General features: G+C 30.9%; 1 protein-coding gene across 8 annotated transcripts in view; it reads left to right on the plus strand.

Moving 5' to 3' along the window:
• LOC127070650 (M-phase inducer phosphatase-like) overlaps positions 1–22,172 on the plus strand; it is a 93,471-nt gene extending 71,299 nt beyond the window's left edge. For 6 of the 8 annotated variants that reach the window (XM_051008892.1, XM_051008891.1, XM_051008895.1 and 3 more), the window contains 2 exons: positions 17,416–17,596; positions 19,054–22,172. In XM_051008892.1, coding sequence (XP_050864849.1) covers positions 17,416–17,596; positions 19,054–20,589 — 1,717 coding nt within the window. In that variant the 3' untranslated portion in view covers positions 20,590–22,172. Of the gene's footprint in view, positions 1–15,048; positions 15,723–16,489; positions 16,627–17,415; positions 17,597–19,053 lie in introns of those variants that run through there. The other 2 variants (XM_051008897.1, XM_051008898.1) reach the window with 2 other exon arrangements.
• Positions 22,173–22,996: the final 824 nt, after the last annotated feature.

Raw genomic sequence — 22,996 nt, forward strand, 5'->3', positions numbered from 1 at the left:
CTGCTGTAAGGCCGACTCCTTGTCGTTTCGACTGGCTTAAGAAAGAGAGAGAGAGAGAGAAGAAAAGGATATAAAAAAAGAAAAGGATAAGAAAAAAGTTCTCGTAGAAGATGGAGGAAAAACTATTGACTATCTTCCTCTTTTCTCTCTCTCTTTTCCTTTTAATTTCCCTCCTTCTTCTCTCTCTCTCTCTCTCTCTCTCTCTCTCTCTCTCTCTCTCTGTCTCTCTCTCTTTCTCCCTCTCTCTTTACTCAGTCTCGCATGAATTCTCTCACAGTCGGTGACTGGAATCTTCTTTAGGTCTTCGTCCTTTTAGTTATATCGATCGAAAGGGTCTCTCTCTCTTTCTTTCCAGCCCCCTCCCTCATCCATCCCACACCCACCAGATAAGGATTACCGTATCATTAATAATTTCTTTCTCTTTTTTTCTCGGCTTTAGCAAAAAGGATATCGTCCACATTCTTTATGATTTTCAGATACTGCATCGATTGGTTTGCGATTGATAATTGGCTTGATAAAGCTAAAGATGAGCGATAAGGGTTGGTGTGGAAGTAGTGGAGTTACTGAAGGTAGTGATCGTGGTTGTAAAATGATGGTAGTGATGGTGGTCTCTTTAACGAACGATTTGAACGTCTGGTTTCGGTCGGCAGTTTGTAATCTTGAAAACGGGATTAAAACAAGTTTTCGTTGTTGACATTGCCATCTTTGGTTATATAGCGTCTACTTGTAGTTAGGGCTATATACTCGTGTGTATGCATGTACGTAAGTATTCTATTCGTGTGACGTTAAAATTGCATTTTTCTGGGACATTTTCTTTGATTTGTTACAGTCTACTTTAATATTTTCTTCAAAAGTTCTTTACCGGTTATCTCGCACGTCCGTAGGCTCGATGGTTTCCTGTTTTCGTTTCTTTTTTCTTTGCTTTGCTTTTCTTTCCTTTCCTTTTTTTTTTTCTTTCTTCATCGAGTGTACTTCGCCGACAGAAAGATATTACACACGATTTCGAGTTAAAGGGAGGAACGTGAAGAAAGAGGATCTCTCTTATGCCTCCTCGAAATAGGTCTTTGAAGAGGTAAATGGTAATGGAAATAAAAAAAAGAAAAGAAAGAGAGAAAGAGACAGAAAGGGAAAAGATTTTAGGATCTATTTTCGAAGGTTAGACAATTTCTCTATGTACGCTCTTTTCGGAGACCCACCCCATACAGAGACCACCGCAACGGTAAAGAGTCAAAAAGAAATATAAATAGGCCCATATATCATTTGTTATCTTTTACTTGACTTAAGCGTCTGTTAATATCTAATAATAAGAAATTTGAAAGACGAATAAAAATAAAAGGAAAAAAAAAAAGAAAGAAAACAAAAATCCCTGCAGAAAAAAAAACATTAAAAAAGAAAAGATTCTCCCATTCAAAAATTTTCTTACTGATCGATACTCGTAAGATCCCATTCATGAAAAGAACGGATTCGATCTATCGAACGACTCGAGTTGTTTGTTATCAGTCGATGTTATCGATCGAACACGGTTACGATCAAAGAACGAACGTGACATACGTTCGAGTGCGTAGCACGTACATAGATTAGGTATACGCCCCCATAGGAGTCCTGCTAACTCTCTCTCTTTCTTTCTCTTTCTTTCTCTCTCTTTCTTTCCCCTATCGTAGGTACCCCATCGGTATTGTTTAATATTGCTCGACTGCTAGGGCCATATACGGGTGCAGCTGTTATATACGCGCGATTATTCAGTACCTACCGAATAATCAATAAAACGGACGGACATTCGAAAAGGTCCCGAAAGGTTTGACGAAAATCCGTGACCGTCAATCACTTATGCGAATTTTATTTATTCGTTTATTTTTTCTATTTTTCTTTTTTTTCTATTTCTTTTTTTTCGTTTTGTTGTAAACGTACGAACGAACGTTTAAAATATATTATTGATACAATATTCTATGATATTGAAGTGATTAACGATCACGATTTATATTCTTATTCATGTAAATTGATATATCTATTAAATCGACATATCTATTATATCGATATATCTATTAAATGGATATCTCTTGTATCGATATATCTATTATATGTACATATGACTATCGATCATCTTATTTATATTTTACATTTAAATGGAGAAATATTAGAATCTTCTGATAAACGGAATTTATAAAATGTATGATTTAAATTTTAATACTATGTGAATTGAAATTTACTTATTAATGAAATCGAGGAAATTTATGAAATTGAATAACTTTGCAAAACCGGGCAAGTGTTATACCTGGACATTTATTTGTGATTGATTACGTTGCTAGAATCAATCGAAAAAACTTTTGACCTTTGACTTTAGCAGCTGCCGTAGTACCACGTGATGGTACTTCACCCACCTTTTTAAAAAGAATTATTCTAATCCGACAAACGAATACGTGATCCTTTTTCATTTCGATGATGATAATGATGATCGAAATGTTTTAGAATTTTGATTTATTATCACACAGAAGTTACACTTTCAATGTTACACTACCAATGTTATTCCACAGGTGATCTATTTATTTCTTTTTTAAATAGATAATAATTCGCTATTGTAGTTTTTTTTTTCTTATATCGGATTAAGAATTATTAATATAATAACTTTAATACGTACTTTTGTAGTTAATCTATGATCTCTATTGTTTTTGTCAAATTCAAACGAGATAAAAATGAAATTATTTCATTCAAATGAAATTATTGCTCGATTTGAATTGGACGAAAAGAATAGGAATATTTAATTATTAATTTAATTATATTATTATAAAAATTTAATTTAGATATTGTTAAATAAAAGAAAAATCAAATTTGTTAGATACTTCGTTCCAAATTGAGAATCACTGAAAATCAATTTAAATTTATTGAACGATCTTCAAATGAATCCAACTAAATATCAGATATCGTACAAAATAAAATTATAATGCGATTGATAAATATTAATAATATACAATTCGAAATATCTCGCTAAGTTTGTAATTTTTTAATAATTATGATACAATACAAATTTGTTTTAGCTATGACGTAATGCCTCACATCGTACAATATATATGTATAAGAATTATTAAATACTATATATATATATATATATATATATATATATATATATATATAATATTTAATAATTCTTTACAAACTTACTTTCTTCAAATCGGTAAAAATAATAAAACTAAATGAATCTGATGAAATGATAGAAAAAGGAAAAAAGAAAGAAAAACTACGAAATTGAGAATGATAGTCGTCCAGTAAATCACATAAAAAAAAAAATTTCACGCAATAGGAAGAACGCGTTACCGTTACTTATAAACATTAAACGTAGGCATATCTGCAAATCGTTATCTTGTTCGTAACGGCATTGATAACTGGGTCCGAAGGGGACCTTCGATAAAACCGTTATAAAGCAAGCTATAGAGAGGCCAAAAAAAAAGATATATGTACTATATATCGTTCGAAAAGTATCAAACACGAGTCGATTTATATAAAATCATGGCGAGCATTAAATTCCTGTGTATCTAAATAATCGATGATCGATATCTACACGGAGTCGTTTACGATCGAGAACTTCGATATTGCCGATCGTGTGAAATTTTACGAAATAAAAATGCATCGATCAGAAAATTATAATCATTTTCAATAAAAATCAAAACTCATCGTATTCGTTATAATTAAATAATCGATGATCGATACCTACACGAAGTCGTTTACGATCGAGAACATCGATATCGTCGATCGTTTGAAATTTTACGAAATAAAAATGCATCGATCAAATATTATAAACATTTTCGCACAAAAATCATATCGCACAGTATTCGTTTACCTTTCATAAGATTCGTTAGATCTAATACGAGAAAATTCGTATTACCTAAATGTTCGAGACATTTAGTCACTTCGATCGAGAGTTTCGATATTGTCGATCGAGTGAAATTTTATTGAAGAAAATGAATAAATCAATAAATCAATAAATTACCAAAGAAAAAAAACAGACATTACTAAAAATACATTTCAGTCATTTTTTACGAAAGTCAAATCTCATCGCATGAACTACAAAATATAAAATGCAAAATGATGTTCATATTTCTCACAAAAAAAAAAGAAAAAGAGAAAGAAAAAGATAAAAAAAAAAAGAGAAAGAGAAAAGAAAGAAATTCGTTAAAATCAACGTAACGAAATACACCGAACTAATTCGAACGAGATTTCAAAGCTTTTTATTATTATTTTTTTTTTTTTTGACGAATCCCACCAATAGGGTCATTCTTCTCTCTCTCTCTCTCTCTCTCTCTCTCTCTCTCTCTCTCTCTCTCTCTCTCTCTCTCTCTCTCTCAAATCTTCCTGTCTACTACTATAGTATTTCTTCATAGAACCAGGTCGATCAACTTTTTTCTTCCCTCTTTCCAATCGTTTCTCTGGTTCTTAACCCCCCAGCACTACGAAAGTTCCTTCTCCTTCCCCTCTCATCATCAACATCCCTCGATCATCTCTCTCTCTCTCTCTCTCTCTCTCTCTGTTCATTTCTCGTACGTGTTGCGAATTCTTCTTGTCTATTGCGCGCCGCATCTGCGGCGGCTGCCCGTGTGTAAGATCGGTAAGAATAGCGCGAAACGGGGCAGGGTGCCGTCTAGGGTGGAGAATCCTGAAGGAACAGATGATGATCCCGTTTAGGAAGCTGCAAAGGTGTCCCGTTTGTCTCGAAACTTACGGTTACGAGATCGTCGTCGTCGTCGTCGTCGTCGTCGTCAGTCATCCTGTTCGTTTGCGTCGTCGCCATCGGCAATTTCATCGTCTTCATCGTCTTCATCGTTTTCATCGTCTTCATCGTCTTCATTGTTTTTCATCATTTTTCATCATCTTTATCGTCTTCCTCATTTTTCATCGTTTTTCATCGGCTTCATCGTCTTTATCATTTTTATCGTTTTCATCGTTTTTATCATCTTTATCGTCTTCATCGTTTTTATCGTCTTCATTAGTAATTCTTCTTCATTCGACATCCTCGAGACGCGTTACCGGTCTTCTGAACACATATATATATATCCAAAAGGGAGAAGAGATAAAAAAACATGCATATGATTACGCGGATAGAAATTCAGGTAGACAAAATGCTTTTTGCATTTCACCAACGAATCGAAACCGGACTGAGTCTGTTCAATTTCATTCGGTTCCATTCCGTTTCATTGTATCCCTCAGAACTGAGATACTTCCTTCCTTCTTTCCTTCCTTCCTTTTTTTTCGGTTTAGATGTTCTTTGATCGTAAATGAGGATCGTACTACTCGTATTTCTAACGATAAGCGTTTTATCGTGTTTATTATAATTCGTATAAGTTTATGATGAAATGATATTTCATTTTTGATTATCGTTATTATTATTCTTACGTTCTATTGGATTTTTCTTTTGGAAACAAATTTTGTTTTCCCTTCTTGTTTTGCTGTTTTATTTTTCTTTCTCTATTTTTTTCTTTTTTATTTATCTTCTCCTTAGAACACGTATCTCACGTGTACTTTTGGTTTCGTATTATTGGTTTTGTCTCTTTTTTTCTTTTTATTTATTTTTTATTCATCCTTCCTTTTAGACGTACTTATATCTACTTTTCATTATGTTTCTTCTTTTTTTTTTAAATTTTTCTTTTTCTTTTTTTTTACGTCGATTAGATACATTTAAATTATTCTATTATATACGAGAAATAAGTCTTGGGAAATAAATACAATTTTATATAAATATGAACGAAATTAAATTACACGTTCTGCGTTCGGTTTTTCGTATTCGATAAAAAAAAAAAAAAAAAAAAAGGAGGAGAAAAAGGAAAAAGAAAAAATAGAAAAAATAAAAGAAGGCAATATCTTGCAATCAATTAAAAAATATATATATAAGAGAAAAAAATATATATATATGTACGTTTCGTGTTTCTCGAATTCGATAAAAAAAAAGAAAAAAGAAAAGAAAAAACAGGAAAAGGAAATATCTCATATTCGATTAAAAATATATATATATATATATATATATATATATATATATATATATATATATTATATATATAAGAAAAAAAATATATATAAGGAAATTATAAATATAAATATATATATAAGAAGAGAAAAAAATATAGAAAAAAAAAATAAAGAAGCAAGAAAAATATAAAAGTAAAGTACAAATTTGTTCGTTTGATTTGAGAACCGCGATTGCTGCAGGTATTACGTAAGTGGCTCCCTTACCACCCGATCCACCGTCGAAGGGAGGAGGGGGCATCGTCCTTTCCCATATGTCGTATGCCTCCTCGTACGTACATAAGTTCAGAAAACCGCGCAGGCAGGCGCTACGAAGCCTCTTCATATTCGTTCTGTGTTGTACCTGTGTCGGTTTGTTAACACGTGCGCAAATTTATGAGAACTTATGAAAAAATATGCGCGCGACTTTACCAATACATTTATTATCTTCGTTGCAATCTTCATTGCAATCTTTTCTCTCCCCCTCTCTGTCTTTCTATCATCCCCTTACGTCCCATTATTATATTGTTATTCCCTCTTTCAACCGAAATAATAATTTTTCTTTACATTCGAAATAATAATTTTTTGATTAACGTATACTAATATCCCATGATATTTGATTATACTATTTATATAAGATTGATACGATGTAATAATTTTTCGATTAACTACTCTACTGATGTTCGAAGACTATCGATATATGATTTATTTTGATGTATTTTACTTTTTTTATTTATTTTAATTTTCTTTTATTTGCTATCTCTCTCTTTCTCTCTTAATAGAGTTTAGTTGAATGTATGAAAAGAAAAAATGTTTCGTCGATATTTGTTACATATAAATAAATGTAAAATTCATTTCAATAATTTTCGATAGGATGATTATTAAATAAATTATTAAATATAATCTATAAATATTAATTGAAATTATAAAATTAATTTTACATCGATATTTGTTTAAATATAAATAAATATAAAATTTATTTCAATAATTTTCGAATATAAATTAAATTATTAATTTACATATGAATAATATATAATATTAAATAATTATTAAATACATATTAAATAAATTATTCAATTAATTAAATATAAAAAAAAAATTAAATAAAATTATTTGATCGAATAAATTGTTTGAATAAACGAAATAGATGTCAGAACGATAGTGCATACACATACATTTCACCCTCACTTTCTCACACACTCACACTCGTGCGCGCATATATATATATATATAGTATATATATCTACATATATATATATATATCTTGGCTTAGTATACGTAATAATATCGAAGGATGTGTATATCGTTGGAGGCAGACTACCTTAGCCGACTCCCTTAGTAAATCGCATCCCTCGTAGGTACTGCTGTTACCCCCGAGCGCACCATCGACGACACCCTTGGCACGCGCCGACTTTCACAATGCTCTCTACCATCTGCACTCTTTCTCACAGAGAAAAATCAAAGTCGTACGTCGGGGAGAGTAGATCGTCCTCGTCTTGAGAAAGAAAGAGATCTGTATACATGAAGAGAGAAAGAGAGAGAGAAAGAGAGAGAGAGAGAGAGAGAAAAAGAGAAAATTTACTCAAAATTTGCAGATATTTCAAGGACAGATTTTCGTAATTATCCCATATTTGATACTACATTGTCCTCCATTCATCCATTTCTTTCTCTCTCTCCCTCTCTCTCTTTGCTTTTTTTTTTATTACTGTATTTTTGTATTTTTTTTAGACCATTTCACGTCTAAGAAAAGATTTATCAGTTAGATAGATTATGACTATTAATTAATGAAACGTTATATATATATATATCATATTTTTCTATTATCTTAAAATGATAATTTCATTACGAACGAATGAATTCTTTTTTTTTTTTTGTATCTTTTTACTTTCTTTTTCTATTCCATGTGAATTGTCGATGTGAATAATTTTTCCCAATTTTGCGAGAATTTCGTCGGTATTTTATTTCTCGATTTTAAAATGTGTATTTGTGTGTGTATTTGTGTTCGAAAAAATTTGTTGTCCGTCTTGAAAGAAAGGAATTAAAGGACCACTTTGATGTTTTACGAAAATATTATTTTATTATTTTCGAAAATAAAATTTGAGAACGGTTGACGTAGTAATAGACCTTTCGTAAATAATAATTGGAATAATAAAAAAAGATATAAAATAATTTTTCCTATATGTAAATACGTACAGTTTGACGAATGAAAATTAAGTAACAATATTCAAAATGTTCTCAGAATATACAGAAATAAAGTATTTGAAATATTTGTTGAAACGTGCTTTTAAAATACGATGAAACTTGCGTCAGACAATATCGACAAATAAGACAAGCTTATTTCCGCTTTTGTCGACTTATCTTCTTCTCAATCTCATATACTTAATAATAAATAAATAAATAAATAAACTTAATAAGTAAACTTAATTAATCAAAATTACTCTAACAAAAGAAGAAAAAAAATTTTATTTATATCGAAATAATCCTTTTTTCCCTTTTAAATATTCATTCGTCAAACCCTAACTACGATCGATGATTAATTGATTTAAAAAAAAAAAAAAAAAGAAATTAAGTAAATTATAATTGATTAAATAAAAATTAAAATCGAGTTGCACAATATCGTTCCATTAAGACTAGCACAATCAATCCGAAAAAAAGAAATTTATTTCAACCCTAACAATATTAATTTAACTTCAATCGACGTTTTATCGTTCATTTAATCACAACTTAAAACTCCGTTTTTGTCGTTCGTTCTAAACATCGATTCGAACTACTCTAATTTCAAACTGATAACCGTCTCCGATTACAATCAGCTTCCCGAAACTTTCGATCGCCAGCAAAGTGTTAAACCGGATATTATATAAAAACCGGTTAAGTTAAGGAAAAGAAGAAAAAGAAGATTGGTTAGCAAGAGAAGAAGAGGGGTGAAAATGAGCAGTGAGTATGAAGGAGGAGTAGGAGGAGGAGGAGGAGGAGGAGGAGGGAGGGAGGGAAGGAGAGGGTTGACGCTCGTAAATTTGCATTGAAGATAAATTCGATCAGGAATTACATCCCCGTGATCTTAACGAATGATAATTAGATGATAGTTAGATACGGTTTATGTATAAATTAAATAGAAGATATGTACGATGAATTTAAAGTCGAAGGAAACGAATATTTATAATAGGAGGTATCAACGAAGAGGTGTATGGATATGTAGAAGGAGAAGGAGGCAGCTGTAAGCAAGGGGGTCTCCGACCCCTGCCTTCCCAAGTTTTCATGCGAGAAAGCAGCTGAACTACCCCTCTACGAGGTTGACTTCGTAACGTCGTCCAAGTCGTCGTCATCGTCATCGTCGTCGTCACGATCTAAAGAAAAAGAAAGAGAAAAGGAAGAAGAAGAAAAGAGAGAGAGAGAGAAACACACACAAATATATACATATGCACGCATACTCACACACACGTGTGATATGATGTATATGTAGTACGTCTGAGAGAATCCATATCGAAGTTCAACGTTCGAAGATACAGTGGGGGGTAGTTTAGGGTAGGTTGACTGACTCTCTCTCTCTCTCTCTCTCTCTTTTTCTCTAAGACACGTAAGGAACCATTGTAGGAGTATACTACACCCTCTCGAAAACGTAATGGAACAATCGTAACCACGAATATACTAACGGTGTGATTCAAAGAATACATAGAAAGAAAAAGAGAGAGAGAGAGAGAGAGAATCCGATTAAGTCAAACGACAGCTGATCCTCTTACCGTCGACATAAGTCAATAAATACGTTGGACTAGCGTCTTTGGTTCCTCCTTTTGATAAAATCCTCTTCGTTGCTAAAATCAAATGTGAAAGAATCGAAAAAAAAAGAATTGAGAAGAAATAACCTCATACATATATTCTCTTCTTCCTCCCCTTCCTCCTCAACTCCTATACCCCCTGCATCCCCTGCACCCTCTCCCCGCCCCCGTGTAATTTTCTTCACGCGATTCGAATACAACAAACCATACATACATATATTCGAGCAACCATATACGTCAATATGGCCAAATGTTCGTCGACCTTCTTCGTTTTCTTCATCTTCGTCTTCGTCTTCGTCTTCTTCGTCTTCTTCTTCTTCTTCTTCTTCTTCTTCATCTTTGACTTCTTCGTCTTCTTCTTTGTCTTCTTCTCTTCTTTCTTGCAGATTGCACCAGATGCGAACGAACGTTGCCGTCTTGCGGTTTGTCGCCCTTTCGTGATTTTCTTTCTTGTATTTTGTTTTGGTTTTCTTTTCTTTTTTTTTTTTTTTTGTTATTTTTCTTCTCTTTATTCCGAGTTCTCTTTACTCCTTTTCACGTGCATAGCCCATCGACGATCAATCGAAAATCTCGTTACGAAAGAATGAATTTTTTCTTTCGTTGTAATTTTTTTCCCCCTTCTTCTTTTCTTCTTCTTCTTCTATTTCTTGCGAATTTGCATATTACGTGTAAAAGATTTTTGTCGATTTTTACGAAGAAAGTTGTCCGTTAATATTTTATTTCTTCCTTTTCTTTTCTTTTTTTTTCTTTTCTTTTTTCGTATGTTACGTTGAAAAATTTTGATTTCTGTTCTGATCTTTCGTATACTCGTCGACGTTTGATTTCGTTGTTAATCAATTTTATTTAACGAAATATTTTTCAATATTTAAATAATTGATATTTGAAAAAATTTCTCTTAGTGTTTGTATCCAGTATGTCTGTGTAAAAGGCATAGAAATGTATTCTTTGTGAAAAGTTTTCGTGAAAACCTATGGTAGAAAGTCAGTCATTAATACCCATCGTAAAAGTTTATTACCTGTAATGATAGATTTTACTAATCCAGTATCGTAGTTTACAACCTTGAAAAGAATAGTTACACGGATAGGTATACCGAAATATTCTTTGTGAGACTAATCCTCTAGAAAGTTTCTCTATACATTGGTTGATTATATATTATTGACCGATTGAATATCTCTTTTGTTAAAAGCTAAAGGAAAGGAAAAAGAAATATATACATACATATATATATATATATATTTGTGTATGTATATATAAAAAGTTTAATAATTTTTAATTTTTCATATGGAATTAAGATAATTTTACTCTTTTTAATTCGATCTCCAATATTTTTTCTCTTCTTTCTTTTGTAATTAATTGAATATTTTGATCGCTTTAATATAAAAAAAAAAATTATTAAACAAATATAAGTTTTAAGTTAATAATTAAATTTTAACGTTAATATTAGTAGATAATATTAAAGTGCGAGGTAAATTATGTTGATAAAAAAATAATAGTATCAATCTTATGGAAATTAAAATTTAGAAAAATTGTAAACTCTGTTAATGACAAATAACATTTGAAATATTAGAAAATGTATAAAAATGTTATTATAAATTAAATTTAATTAAAAAAAGAAAATATACAGAATATTCCATAAAAAAAAAAAAACTAAAAATCATTAAACTATCTACGATTTAATCGAAATTCAAATATTTTCTATTTTGTATTGTTGAAATATTTACATATGAAATCATGAAAACTTTTATTTAATATATATTTTTATTTATTTTAACGGGATACTCAATTGATCTTTAATCAAAAATCATCATGTATAATTCATTTTTTAATTTGATATATATATATATATATATATATATATATATATGTATGTATAAATATATATATATATTTGTTCAATTCCTTCCTAGCCAATAATGAAAAATCAACCCGTTATATAAATGTCCATGAATTCGACTTTTTTGTTTGCTTATTTTTTTTTTCGTTGTTTCATTTCATCGATAGATCATATTATCAATTTACTTGTGGTTATGTACCTTTCAAATCGCACACCTGACGCGTGAAAATTTCGAAGGAAGAATGTGAGGGCGGTTAGAACGGTCAGGTGAACTATTCTGATTCGAAGAATGAAAAAACTGGGTCTATCCCGTAGTACCTGCGGCGCATCCATCTTTGAATGCGGTGTTCTATGTATCTACGAAAAGAAGTTCGAAAACGCAGAATAGAAAAGAAAAATACGTACGAATAGACACGAACTATTTTCGAAAGATATTTTTCCGAACGTGTCCCTGTTAAACTAAAATAAATAACTATGTATGTATATTACAATAATACGAGCCATGTTGATTTACAAAAGTCATTTGTTAACTTCACGAAAGAAAAAGTAAAGAAAATTAATCGTTACGTTTCATTTCACAGCCAATACCATTGTTGTTAATTAATATTTATACTTTTTTTCATCGACAAGCATGGCGTCATAGTTGAAACAAAACTGAATTGTATTTTAGTTATAAAAAAAAAAATTACAAACTATCATAGAGAGATTTGGAATTTGACATTATTTATTAATATTTATCATCGATGTAATTGTGTGCCATTAGAACATTATTTGTAGATTGATTTAGATTGTTTTAGAATTTCCATTTGATTTTCAATGATTCTCAATTTAAAATGCAAGTGGATATAAAGTTTGTTGGGGGTTTCTTTTTTTCTTTTTGTTATTTACTTTTAATGGATATCACTACGAATTGAATGGTTTATACTTTACGTTGGTAATATCAATTGCAATTATATTGCACAAAATTTAATTTAGATTGAACAACAAATAATAGAAACTTTTTAGAAATTACGAACAACACAAAATATGAGTTTTATCGTAATAATAATAATTAGTATATTTTCGTTCGTCAAACATGACGTCAGTCATTTTTTTTTATTTATTAAAAATATCATTACAAACAAAATAGCCTATATGTTGATAACATAATGTGCAACAAAACAAAATTTTATCTGTGTCGAACAAAAGATAATAGGAATTTTTTACAAATTACGAACACACACAGATATATGAAATTTTATATTATTAACATTTAACATTTTATTTAGTTTATTGAATATTTTATATTATATAGAATTTAGTTATGCATATTAGAATATTATTTGTAGAATATCTAACATTGAATTAAGGTAATTTAAACTGTATTACTCTTTTTAATTCGATCTCCAACGATTCTCGATTTAAAATGGAAATACATACATTGAATGTTTTTCAAAAATTTTTACTTCTTCGTAAAACTACCTGCTTAATATTTTTCATTGTAAATTCAAAAGTATATCTTTCATATACTGAAATTTTAACACAGACAAATTTTGAAAGATTATCGAGGGAAAACTTTTTATTGTATTACCTGCTACATGAAAAATGCTTTCTTTTTTCATTTTATGTTTTCAAAGCTCTTTTATTTTTATTTTTAACAGTACGTACTTTCTGATCACGAAACTTTCCCTTTTTTCATTGTGACTATTTCAATATTAACAAATGTTATATCTTACTACCTAAAAATAGTACAAACTACTACCTACAAAATAATACTCCTGTGCACTCCCATAGCTCTAATATTAGAAAAGTAACTTTCTCTTTTTTCTGTTTTTTTTTTCTTTTTTTTTGGAGATTAGATTGACTAGAATATCAGCAAAGAAATACTTTTATATTTTATTTGAGGATACAGTCAGATTAAAAAATTGTTCTATGTTGAAAGTAGATTTATTTGCAAACGAAGATCGAATCTATGACGATATTTCTTTTTTCTTTTTATATAACTTTTTGTATAATTCGTTATTGCTACGTCGATTTTTTTCCATTTCTTTTTTGTTGATGAGTATAATCTTTGACGTTATATTGGTATAGAATAATGTTTCTGGAAATATCTTGCATGATTGAACTTACAAAAACATTTATTATTTATTGTGATATTTATAAATGATTGTTAAAAAAGAATGTAAAAGAAGAAAAAGAAAAAATTAAATCAAACAATAATTATTTATAAAATATAAATGTATGTTTTATATAAAAATATATAATAATCTTATATAAAAAATATATAATAATATATATATATTTAAAAAAAATATATATATAGATATATATTTTGCAATTACATATATTTATATTTTACAAAAATGCATACATTATTGGAATATATTATTACTGATCTAGCTTTTATCTAATGACGTATGAAATGCATAAACATACTGATAATAATAACTTTTTATTATTATTATAACGTTCCCATAATTAAGGAAGTTTTAATCGATTCGATTAGCAAAAATATAGAAATAAAAAGAAAATTATTGTTATCATTGAATTCGACGAATAAGATCTTTTATTATCTATAAAAAAATATATTAATATTTCCTATACTTTGTATTAAATAGTTTAAAAAAAAAACAAGATGAATGAAAACCATTTCGGTTACAATCACTGTTATTGATATTCAATGATTAAATTTCATAATCATTATGATCATTATCAACATAAATAATGTCTTTTTCGTTAGATGTATTATAACCGATCATGTTTAATTAGAAAGAATATACATATTTCGATAGATCTATGATGTTTTTTTTTTTTTTTTCATTTATTTTGTCACAATTTTGTTACTAGGATATAACAAAGAGGCTGTTGTAGGTTTTTTTAACGAACAATTTAATTTGAATTTGAATTTGAAATTAACACATGTCGTCTTTCGAAGAAGTAAATTATTTATCAATCAATCGCCACAGAAAAAAATTTTTTTTTAAACAACATCCAAACAAGTACATTGATCGAGTTCGTAGAAAATGTCACAAAAATCATGGGTATTTTAAAAACCTATTTTTGCATTTTCTTTTCATTTTCCTCTACTCATCAACTTTTCTATCATTCGTGTAAGAAAAAATATTTTTACCGAAGACATTTCTATATTTGAAATTCTCTTTTCTTTTCTTTCTTCCTTTCCCGTACAACTTGCGTTAATTTCAAAAGCAAGACATTATACTTATCGTAAATCAATTTTGATCCGACTTCTTTTCTATTTAATTTAAGACATCCAATAATATATCTCGTTTGTGTCATCGTTAAGAAAATAAAATGGTGAAGAGATAAAAATCGTCCTAAGTTGTTTATGAGCCCGAATTACGACGTACAGGTCGACGAAGAAAGAAAATAACCAACATCGATCGTACAATTTCGAAAGTAAAAGAGGAATTAGGTATTGGGGGAGGGAAAAAAGGGTCTTGGTTGGGTTGATTTTGCACGTGCACTTGAAATGCACAGGTCAGTCAGACGGTGCAGAAACCACGGCCCCCCCACAGCGAGTACCGTAAAGAAGTTACCGTGCATTCTCGTTGCTCCAATACGGTATGCCCTGTGGATTAAGGGCACGGATCCTTCCTATTGGTTATTCTCTATCCCCACCACAAGAACAGACCTCATATAAAAGGTGAGGCCCACCGGACGAGTTGGTTAGTCCTTCTCCAAGGCGATACGACTTTCAGTCAGTCGTTCGGCAACGCTCGGACGAGTAACAACGTACATCGAACTCTTTTTTTTTCTTCTTCTTCTTCATCATCATCATCTTCATCTTCTTACTCTTCTCTCTACAGTGTGTATCGTGTGTTTCGTGTGTTTATTTGTTTATTCGTTCGTTCATTAGTCACGGATTGTAACTAACTAATCACGTGTGCCGTTCATCGTATTTCGTGCAACAAAGTGCAAGAAGTTTTACCTCGTTTCTTTACTCTTGTTTAATTCCAAAAATCGACCAACTCGTCATTTTTGTATTTAACGATTAAAATTAATGCTTGTTGTCGATCGACGTATCGACAAGAAGATATATATTTATAGAAGAAGAACAATATGTTACGAGAAACAAAGAATATGCGCAAAATGAATATGGAAACTTGTGATGTGTGTAAATGTGCAAGGTATTGGCTTTTTCCGATTAAAAATCATAATCGACATTCTATGATCGAGATATATGTAATATTTACGTCGTTCTTATTTTATACGTTCGACTATGCAACGAGAAAGAAACAGAGAGCACGATTTAGGAAAATGTTTTTCTTATTTATATCGCAACAGTGTTAGTGTCCGTCGTGTGACGATTTTGCACGAATTTTATTTGTGAAAACTCGGGACAGTGACTTTTCTTCGTCTCTTTTTTTTTCTCTCCTTTTATTTTCTCACTTTTATTCATTTTTACGCAGATCGTTACACGTTTTAAATTAACGATCGTTGTTCACGTTTGAAATTCTACATTAATTTTGTCCTTTCGAAAATAAACACAAAAATTGTGTTCTGAAAGTATTCTTTTTTTTTTTTTTAATTCTTACAAAGAAAATATATCGTTGGGAAAAATATTTAACGTTTTTACGAATACGATATATGTCGAAGTTATTAAAAAAATATATATATATATATTTCATATTTTGTGACACGTTCAATCATTTATCTCGCAAGTATCAAATTCGTCGTTTGGTTTCGCGCGTTCGATCGGTATTTGTTGTTTGGTTTCGCGCGTTCGATCGGTACTGGTCGTTCGATTCCGTGCATCTTCGTGTAATATCGTGTGCTCTCTCTCTCTTTCTCTTTTCCTTTCTCCCCACTATTCGACGATTACTGCCAGTTGCGCGCCAACTCTCGGCACGAAGAGAAGCGTGGATTTTGTTCTAGCGATCGAACGGAGCACGGCCAAAAGTAGGAAGTCTGTGAAGTTTCTGAATGAAATATCGAGAATACATATATATATATATGTGTATATATATGTATATGTATACATACAATATATATTTGATAAATAGGACTTAAATAGGATCTCGGTCTTTACCGGTACGAGAAGTGTTTTATAAAAAGAATTTTATTTGAAAAATGTAATAATCGATAATAGCACCGAAAGACTTTTAGAGTATTTTCCCCGACCTTGTCAATTCGCACGCTTAAGAAAGGAGAGGGGAGGGGAGGGGGAAGATAAATAGGTGGGGGGTTTAAGAGCGTGAGATCACGGACATATTGAAGCAATGAGCCTTGCGTGAATCAATTTTTCGTCGAGGGAAAGATCGTTTTTCTCGCAGACACGATACAAACATTTGTATCGTAAAAGAAATCGTATTTTATTTCTTTTCTTCTCCCTTTTTTGTTTTTGGTTTTTTTTTCTCTTCACGTCTCGTTGCTTTAACTTGGACGCTTTCTCTCGACTCCTTACGCACAGGCATGCTTTGTTCACGCACGTATTGTTTGTTCTTCTTTCTTAATTTATTTTATTCTATTTTTTTTGTTTCCCTATATTTAGTTTTCTTTTTTGGTATATATAGCACTCTAATAGATCATAGATCGTTTTAATCAATAGTAACGGTATTAGGGTATTTTAGAAAGTTTTTGTTTCCTTTTTTCCCTTTCTTCTTCTTTTTCCTTTTTTTTTTCTCCTTGGTAGTGAACTTTGAGAGATAGAACAATTGGAGGTTAGTCGCTCGTGTCGTGCTTTTCCCGCCAATTTTGATCAAATCGTTTCTTTTTTCTTTCCTTTTTCTTTTTGCGATCCTATACATATATATATATATATAAGAAAAGTAGATGTATATATATATATTAATTAAGGAAATGTTTGTCTCTTCATTGCAGTCTCTTCAAGAATGTATTTAGAATTAGAAGTACACCGGAAAAAGAGGTAGCTCCTAAACCAAAAGCACGAAGATTAGTGGGCATGGCGGCACGAAGATTTGTCGGTCTTGAAACCTTTCCGCCATCTACCAACAAAGAAAATGGCACTGTTAACCGTAACGTCAACTCTAGTCCGCAGAAGGTAGGAACGTTTTCTACATTATCGGCTAACTCGTTAAATCCGATTAAGAAATTTCACTTTTCTTTTTCTCGTAATCTTTTCTCTTTTTTCAAGTGAAACAATGAATTAAATTGAAATTTTTTCTCCCGTTCTCTTTTATTTCATTTTGGCTGGTATTTATAATTTATTTTTTCAAATATTTTTAATCAGTATTCTACGAGAAATTAATATTCTGATTAAAATATTTATAAATGGAATACTTTGTCAGTATCGTATAAATAAATGGTTAATAGTTAAAATAAAAATATGATTATATGATATTGACATTTAGTATTACACCGGTTAATAAAAAAATGAAAAAAGTATTTTATATGGAAAGTCAATATTTCAATAAAAATATTAGTAAATATAAAAATTTGTCAGTATTTTATAAATAAATGATCAGAATTTATAATAAAATATCATTGCAAACTTTTAGTATTACATAGATTGATAAAAGAAAAAAAAAAAAGAAAAAAGTATTTTATACACAAAGTCAGTATTTTTAAAATCAGCATTTCGATTAAAATATTAATAAGTATAATAATTTTATTTTAATTTTATTAAAAAATTTTATTAAAAATTTTTTATTAAAAATTTTGAAGTTATTATTTTATAAATAAATAATTAGTATTTATAATAAAGCTAGACGAAATTCTAACACTTAATTATTCATATTGTCTCCTATCACGTATCGATAATTTATTATAAATAACGATCAAAATATTGACAAATATCGATCATTCGTTTTACAAAACTGTTTATTATCAATCAATAAAAATACTGACCAAATAAAAAGAAACAATTAAATTTGTTTTCCGTTTTATGCAAAATCGTGCTTTAGAAATTTCCATCCAATTTCCGTTCGAAGATACGTTAGATGTGATAATCGAAGTCTACCTGAAATTCTAAAATAAACGTTAGTCACGTTAGATTATAAGTTAGGTCCGTTCGTTCTACGAGCGAACAATAAAACACAGCTGTCCGTCGTTGAGGAAATTTCGTAGAGATATTTTGTTTGTTTCGGAAGTAGAGAAAAAAAAAAGTGTCATTGGTCACATCGATAGATCGAGGTATAAAAAAAGATCTCGAAAAGATATAGAACGTGTGTATGTTTTGACGAACATAGTGACATATACTGGATGTAGATAGTCGAATTGGTCTCGCGTGCAGCTTTCAGATTTTCCATAATCGTATGCGCGACACCTTGCTATATCTATCTATCGACGGGTGCAAGACATGCTACCGGAAAAAAGAGAAAGAAAGAGAGAGAAAAAAAACAGAAATATATATATATATATATCCTTCTTTTTAAATCAGCTTCGAATTTAAAGGGAACAGGAAACACCTACTACCGCTGCTATCATTTCGATTAAGAAGAAAAAAAAAAAGAAACAAGTCAAAAATTGTATTCTTAAAAAACTCGTCTTTTGTTACAGATAAATGGAAGTAAAAAGTCACGCTTCCCTCTGGAGAATTGCGACTCGAATAATCAGGATAACGAGTATGGAGCCAATTTGCACGAGAGAGACGCACGTACAGGATTTCAATTCGCTGAGCCTCTTGGGGTACCACCGAGACGTATGAACGTCGCAGATGCACGAAGTCCTATACAGTCACCTATAAGATCGTCACCTCGTGGATTATTAACGGATCCAATGATCTTTCGTAGTTTGTCATCGGGATACGAGAGTATGGATGACGATTTAAACGATCTTATGGATTTGGACGCTTTGGACGAAGCAACGCATTTACCAAATGGTCTTACGAGTTTACTTTCTGGTAGCATCGTTGGATCGGAAATAATGGAATATGCTATAATAACAACACCGGAGTATCCTCGTACAAAAGTGAAACGTTCCTTTCGGCGTTCTTTGTCCTTACAAAACGATCGAAATAATCCACAGTCGTCCGTATCGAAAGTACGTTCTTGTCTATTTCGTTCGCCCTCGACAACCTGTTCGACTCGCAAACTAGCATTCGACGATAATGCACAAACCCATCGTAATCCATCGTATCCGATCGTGGATTCGCCACCAGCGACGAGATCGTTTAAACGACCAGATCCACCAGCCGAACTTAGTCCTCGATTAGTCAAGAGGTCTAGGATATCGGTAGATTTTCAACGTATTCCCGAGGACGTCGAATTGGAGATTTCGTCTAAACAGACAACGTACGTGACGGAGATCGAAACGAAGCTAGTCAAAAAATCACTCAAGTCGTCAAATTGCTTGGAGAATATCTCAGAGAAACAAGTAGAAATCTGCGAGCCGATTAAGAAGGAATCATTGGAAAATAGTTTCGGTGATAGTAAAACACACGCCATGATCAAATCGGCGATACACCGTAGCGTTACCGATGCCGATCTTACCGGTGATTTTAGTAAACCTTGCATTTTACCTCTTGCCGAGGGCCGACACGATGACCTCAAATCGATCTCCGTTGATACCTTGGCAGCTTTGATGCGTGGTGACTTTGAAGAATACATTGATTCCTTCGTTATCGTCGATTGCCGATATCCTTACGAATACGAAGGTGGACACATCCAAGGAGCACTCAATCTTTACAGCAAAGAATTGATCGAACAACATTTAATCGATCCATTGACCAACGTACCGGAAATACAGCCTAACTCCTGCAAGCGCCGTATTCTCGTATTTCATTGTGAATTTTCTTGGGAACGTGGACCAAATCTTTCCCGTTTTCTACGTAATATCGATCGTCAACGTAACAAGGAACATTATCCTGCTCTTCATTATCCAGAAGTTTATCTATTACACGGAGGTTACGAACAATTCTACAAGGAACAAAGAAATCTTTGCTCGCCTCAAGGCTACAAACCCATGTCGGATCCGAATCACGAAGCCGATCTCAAACAATTCCGCGTCAAAAGCAAAAGTTGGCAATCTGAAAAACCTGTAAGCAGAGTTACCGGGCTCATGGTTAAAACGAATATCAAGCGTTTAGGTTTTTGAGACATTCTTTTTTTCTTTTTTCTTCTTTTTCTTCTTCTTCTTCTTCTTTTTCTTCTTCTTTTTCTTTTTCTCTACCCTTCCTTCGAATCTCTTCGTGTTCTTTTGTAAACATTACTTACTTGGATGCATTAAGGTGATGAATTCGACACTATATTGCAAACCAAGATCTATATTCTTCTATTTTTCTATTTTATTTAACTTTCTTTTTTTTCTTTTCTTTTCTATTCTTTTCTTTTCTTTTCTTTTTTTTTGTTTTCTTTTTTTTTCACTTATCGGGATTGAACGGCGCGAGTTTCTTTTTTCTTCTTTCTTTCTTTCTTTTTCTTCTTTTTTTCTTCTTTTTCTCCTTCTTCTTCTTCTTCTTCTTCTTTAGCAATTTCTTTTCCTTTCCTTTCTCCGTATATTATGTAACCGCGCGTTCAAAGTGCAAGAGGAGCAAGGACGCTTGGAATCGAGTTTTCCTTGCTCGTGAAACTATATGTGAGTCCTGTGAGTCGTCGAGTATCTGATTCGAGATTATAGTATCGTATAGCGACTCTTCGCGAAGAGTTCCTTTTTCATCTGTTTTATTTTTCCTCTTTTTTTCTTTTTTTTTTCTTTTCCTTTTCTTTTTTTTCTGTATATATATATATACGTTCTTCCGTACAAGTTAGATTTAGATTGTACAAACGAGATAATCATCAGAAAGAGAAAGAGAGAGAAAAAAAAAAGAAAAAAAGATAGCACCAATTAAAATGCGAGACGAAAAACAAATTTAAAACTATATTAGAAAATGGGAATGAGGACGTTCCTTTCGAAAGAATATTGTCAATATATTATTATTAATTTAATTATTATTAAGGAAAAAAATTTTCGTCGAGTTTTATGAAAGAGGGAAAAAAGGAAAAAACGTTTGGATTAGATAATAAATTCCTTTGTAAAAATCCAAATCCGGCGAAATAACGATCAAAGATGCAATAGCTCCAGCCTGATCTACTTACGAAATGATGGTGGAGCGGCGTGGAGCCATAAGAGAGTCAAATGTGTCGCAAATCTTTAATGCTTCCATTAATTTCGGGCGAGCATCCCACTTGTACACTTAGACACTCTACTCTCTTATGACTTTACGATGTAAAAGTGTTTTCACTCTATCATCATTGTTTATTTTAAACAAATAACTTTGCTGTAGATGTTGTGAGAGAGAGAGAGAGAGAGAGAGAGATAAATAGAATGAATATATATGTGCGTGTATGTATATGTGTATGTATGTATGTATGTATGGATGGATGGATGGATGTATGTATGTGAGAGAAAAAGAAGAGAGAGAGAGAGAGAGAGAGAAGAAAGATGGAAAATGTAGTATTTTGTTATCGTCATTGAGCACTCTTGCCTCGACAGACGATACGACCAAAGTATTTCCTATTTAGTGAATTTTTAGGTTAATTACCTCTTCTTTTTTGACGACATCTATTGCGTTCAAAATGGCAGGGTATGCTTATGCATGAACAAAATGGATGACACAAGTATTCCTAAATGTGCAAAGTTCCCAATGTTATAATGTAAAAATTATTCCATGTTAAATATACATTGTAAGCTAAACTATACTTACGTATATAATTTTATTTCATTCCCTTTAAAATGATGTATTAAATCTCTTTTTTTTTTTTTTTTTTTTTTTCTTTGCGGAGGCAAAGAAAAATATGATGTTTTTACAATCCGTATACAAAGATCTTATGGTTTATAATAATTTGAAAAAAATAATTAGCCATATGGTAAAGTTAAAATTCTAATTATCTTTTAATATAATCTTAAATTATTTACCAGTATGTTTGTCTACACGTAAACATGCATATCTGTAGAAAATCATAGAAATCTTTTTCTAAATTTATTAATAAGTCTTCTTAAATAAAAAGTAATTGAAATATAGACAAGTTTAATAATTTTATAATTAATAACAGAGAAAATCTTTCTCTAAGTACTGAGATATTACTCATCAAGAATATTATTTATTTAACTTCGTAACATTAAGTTTTAAACATTTAAATAAATAGATATATAATATATTCTGTAGACTCTCAGGAATGTTGTAATATTTTAAAAATTCACAAAATGTTTATAATAATTAATCATTTTATTATTAATATTGCCCAGATAAGAAATTAGATATCACTGATTAATAATATAATTTATGTAATTATGAAAAAAAAAAATGATAAAATGTTAAACGTTTAAAATATTCCGTAGGCTCTCGTGAATAACACGCAATCATAAAATTTAATAATTAATACTCAATAATTGACAAATAAATTATTAAAATTCATGATATATATCAATGTATTCGAGAGGGAAGATTCTCAACCTTGAAATTAAATTATAAAATTTTAGAGTTAAGTAGAGCATATACAGGTATCTATTACGCAATTTTTTT

Source organism: Vespula vulgaris, chromosome 19 (genome assembly GCF_905475345.1).
Source record: "Vespula vulgaris chromosome 19, iyVesVulg1.1, whole genome shotgun sequence".
Taxonomy (NCBI): domain Eukaryota; kingdom Metazoa; phylum Arthropoda; class Insecta; order Hymenoptera; family Vespidae; genus Vespula; species Vespula vulgaris.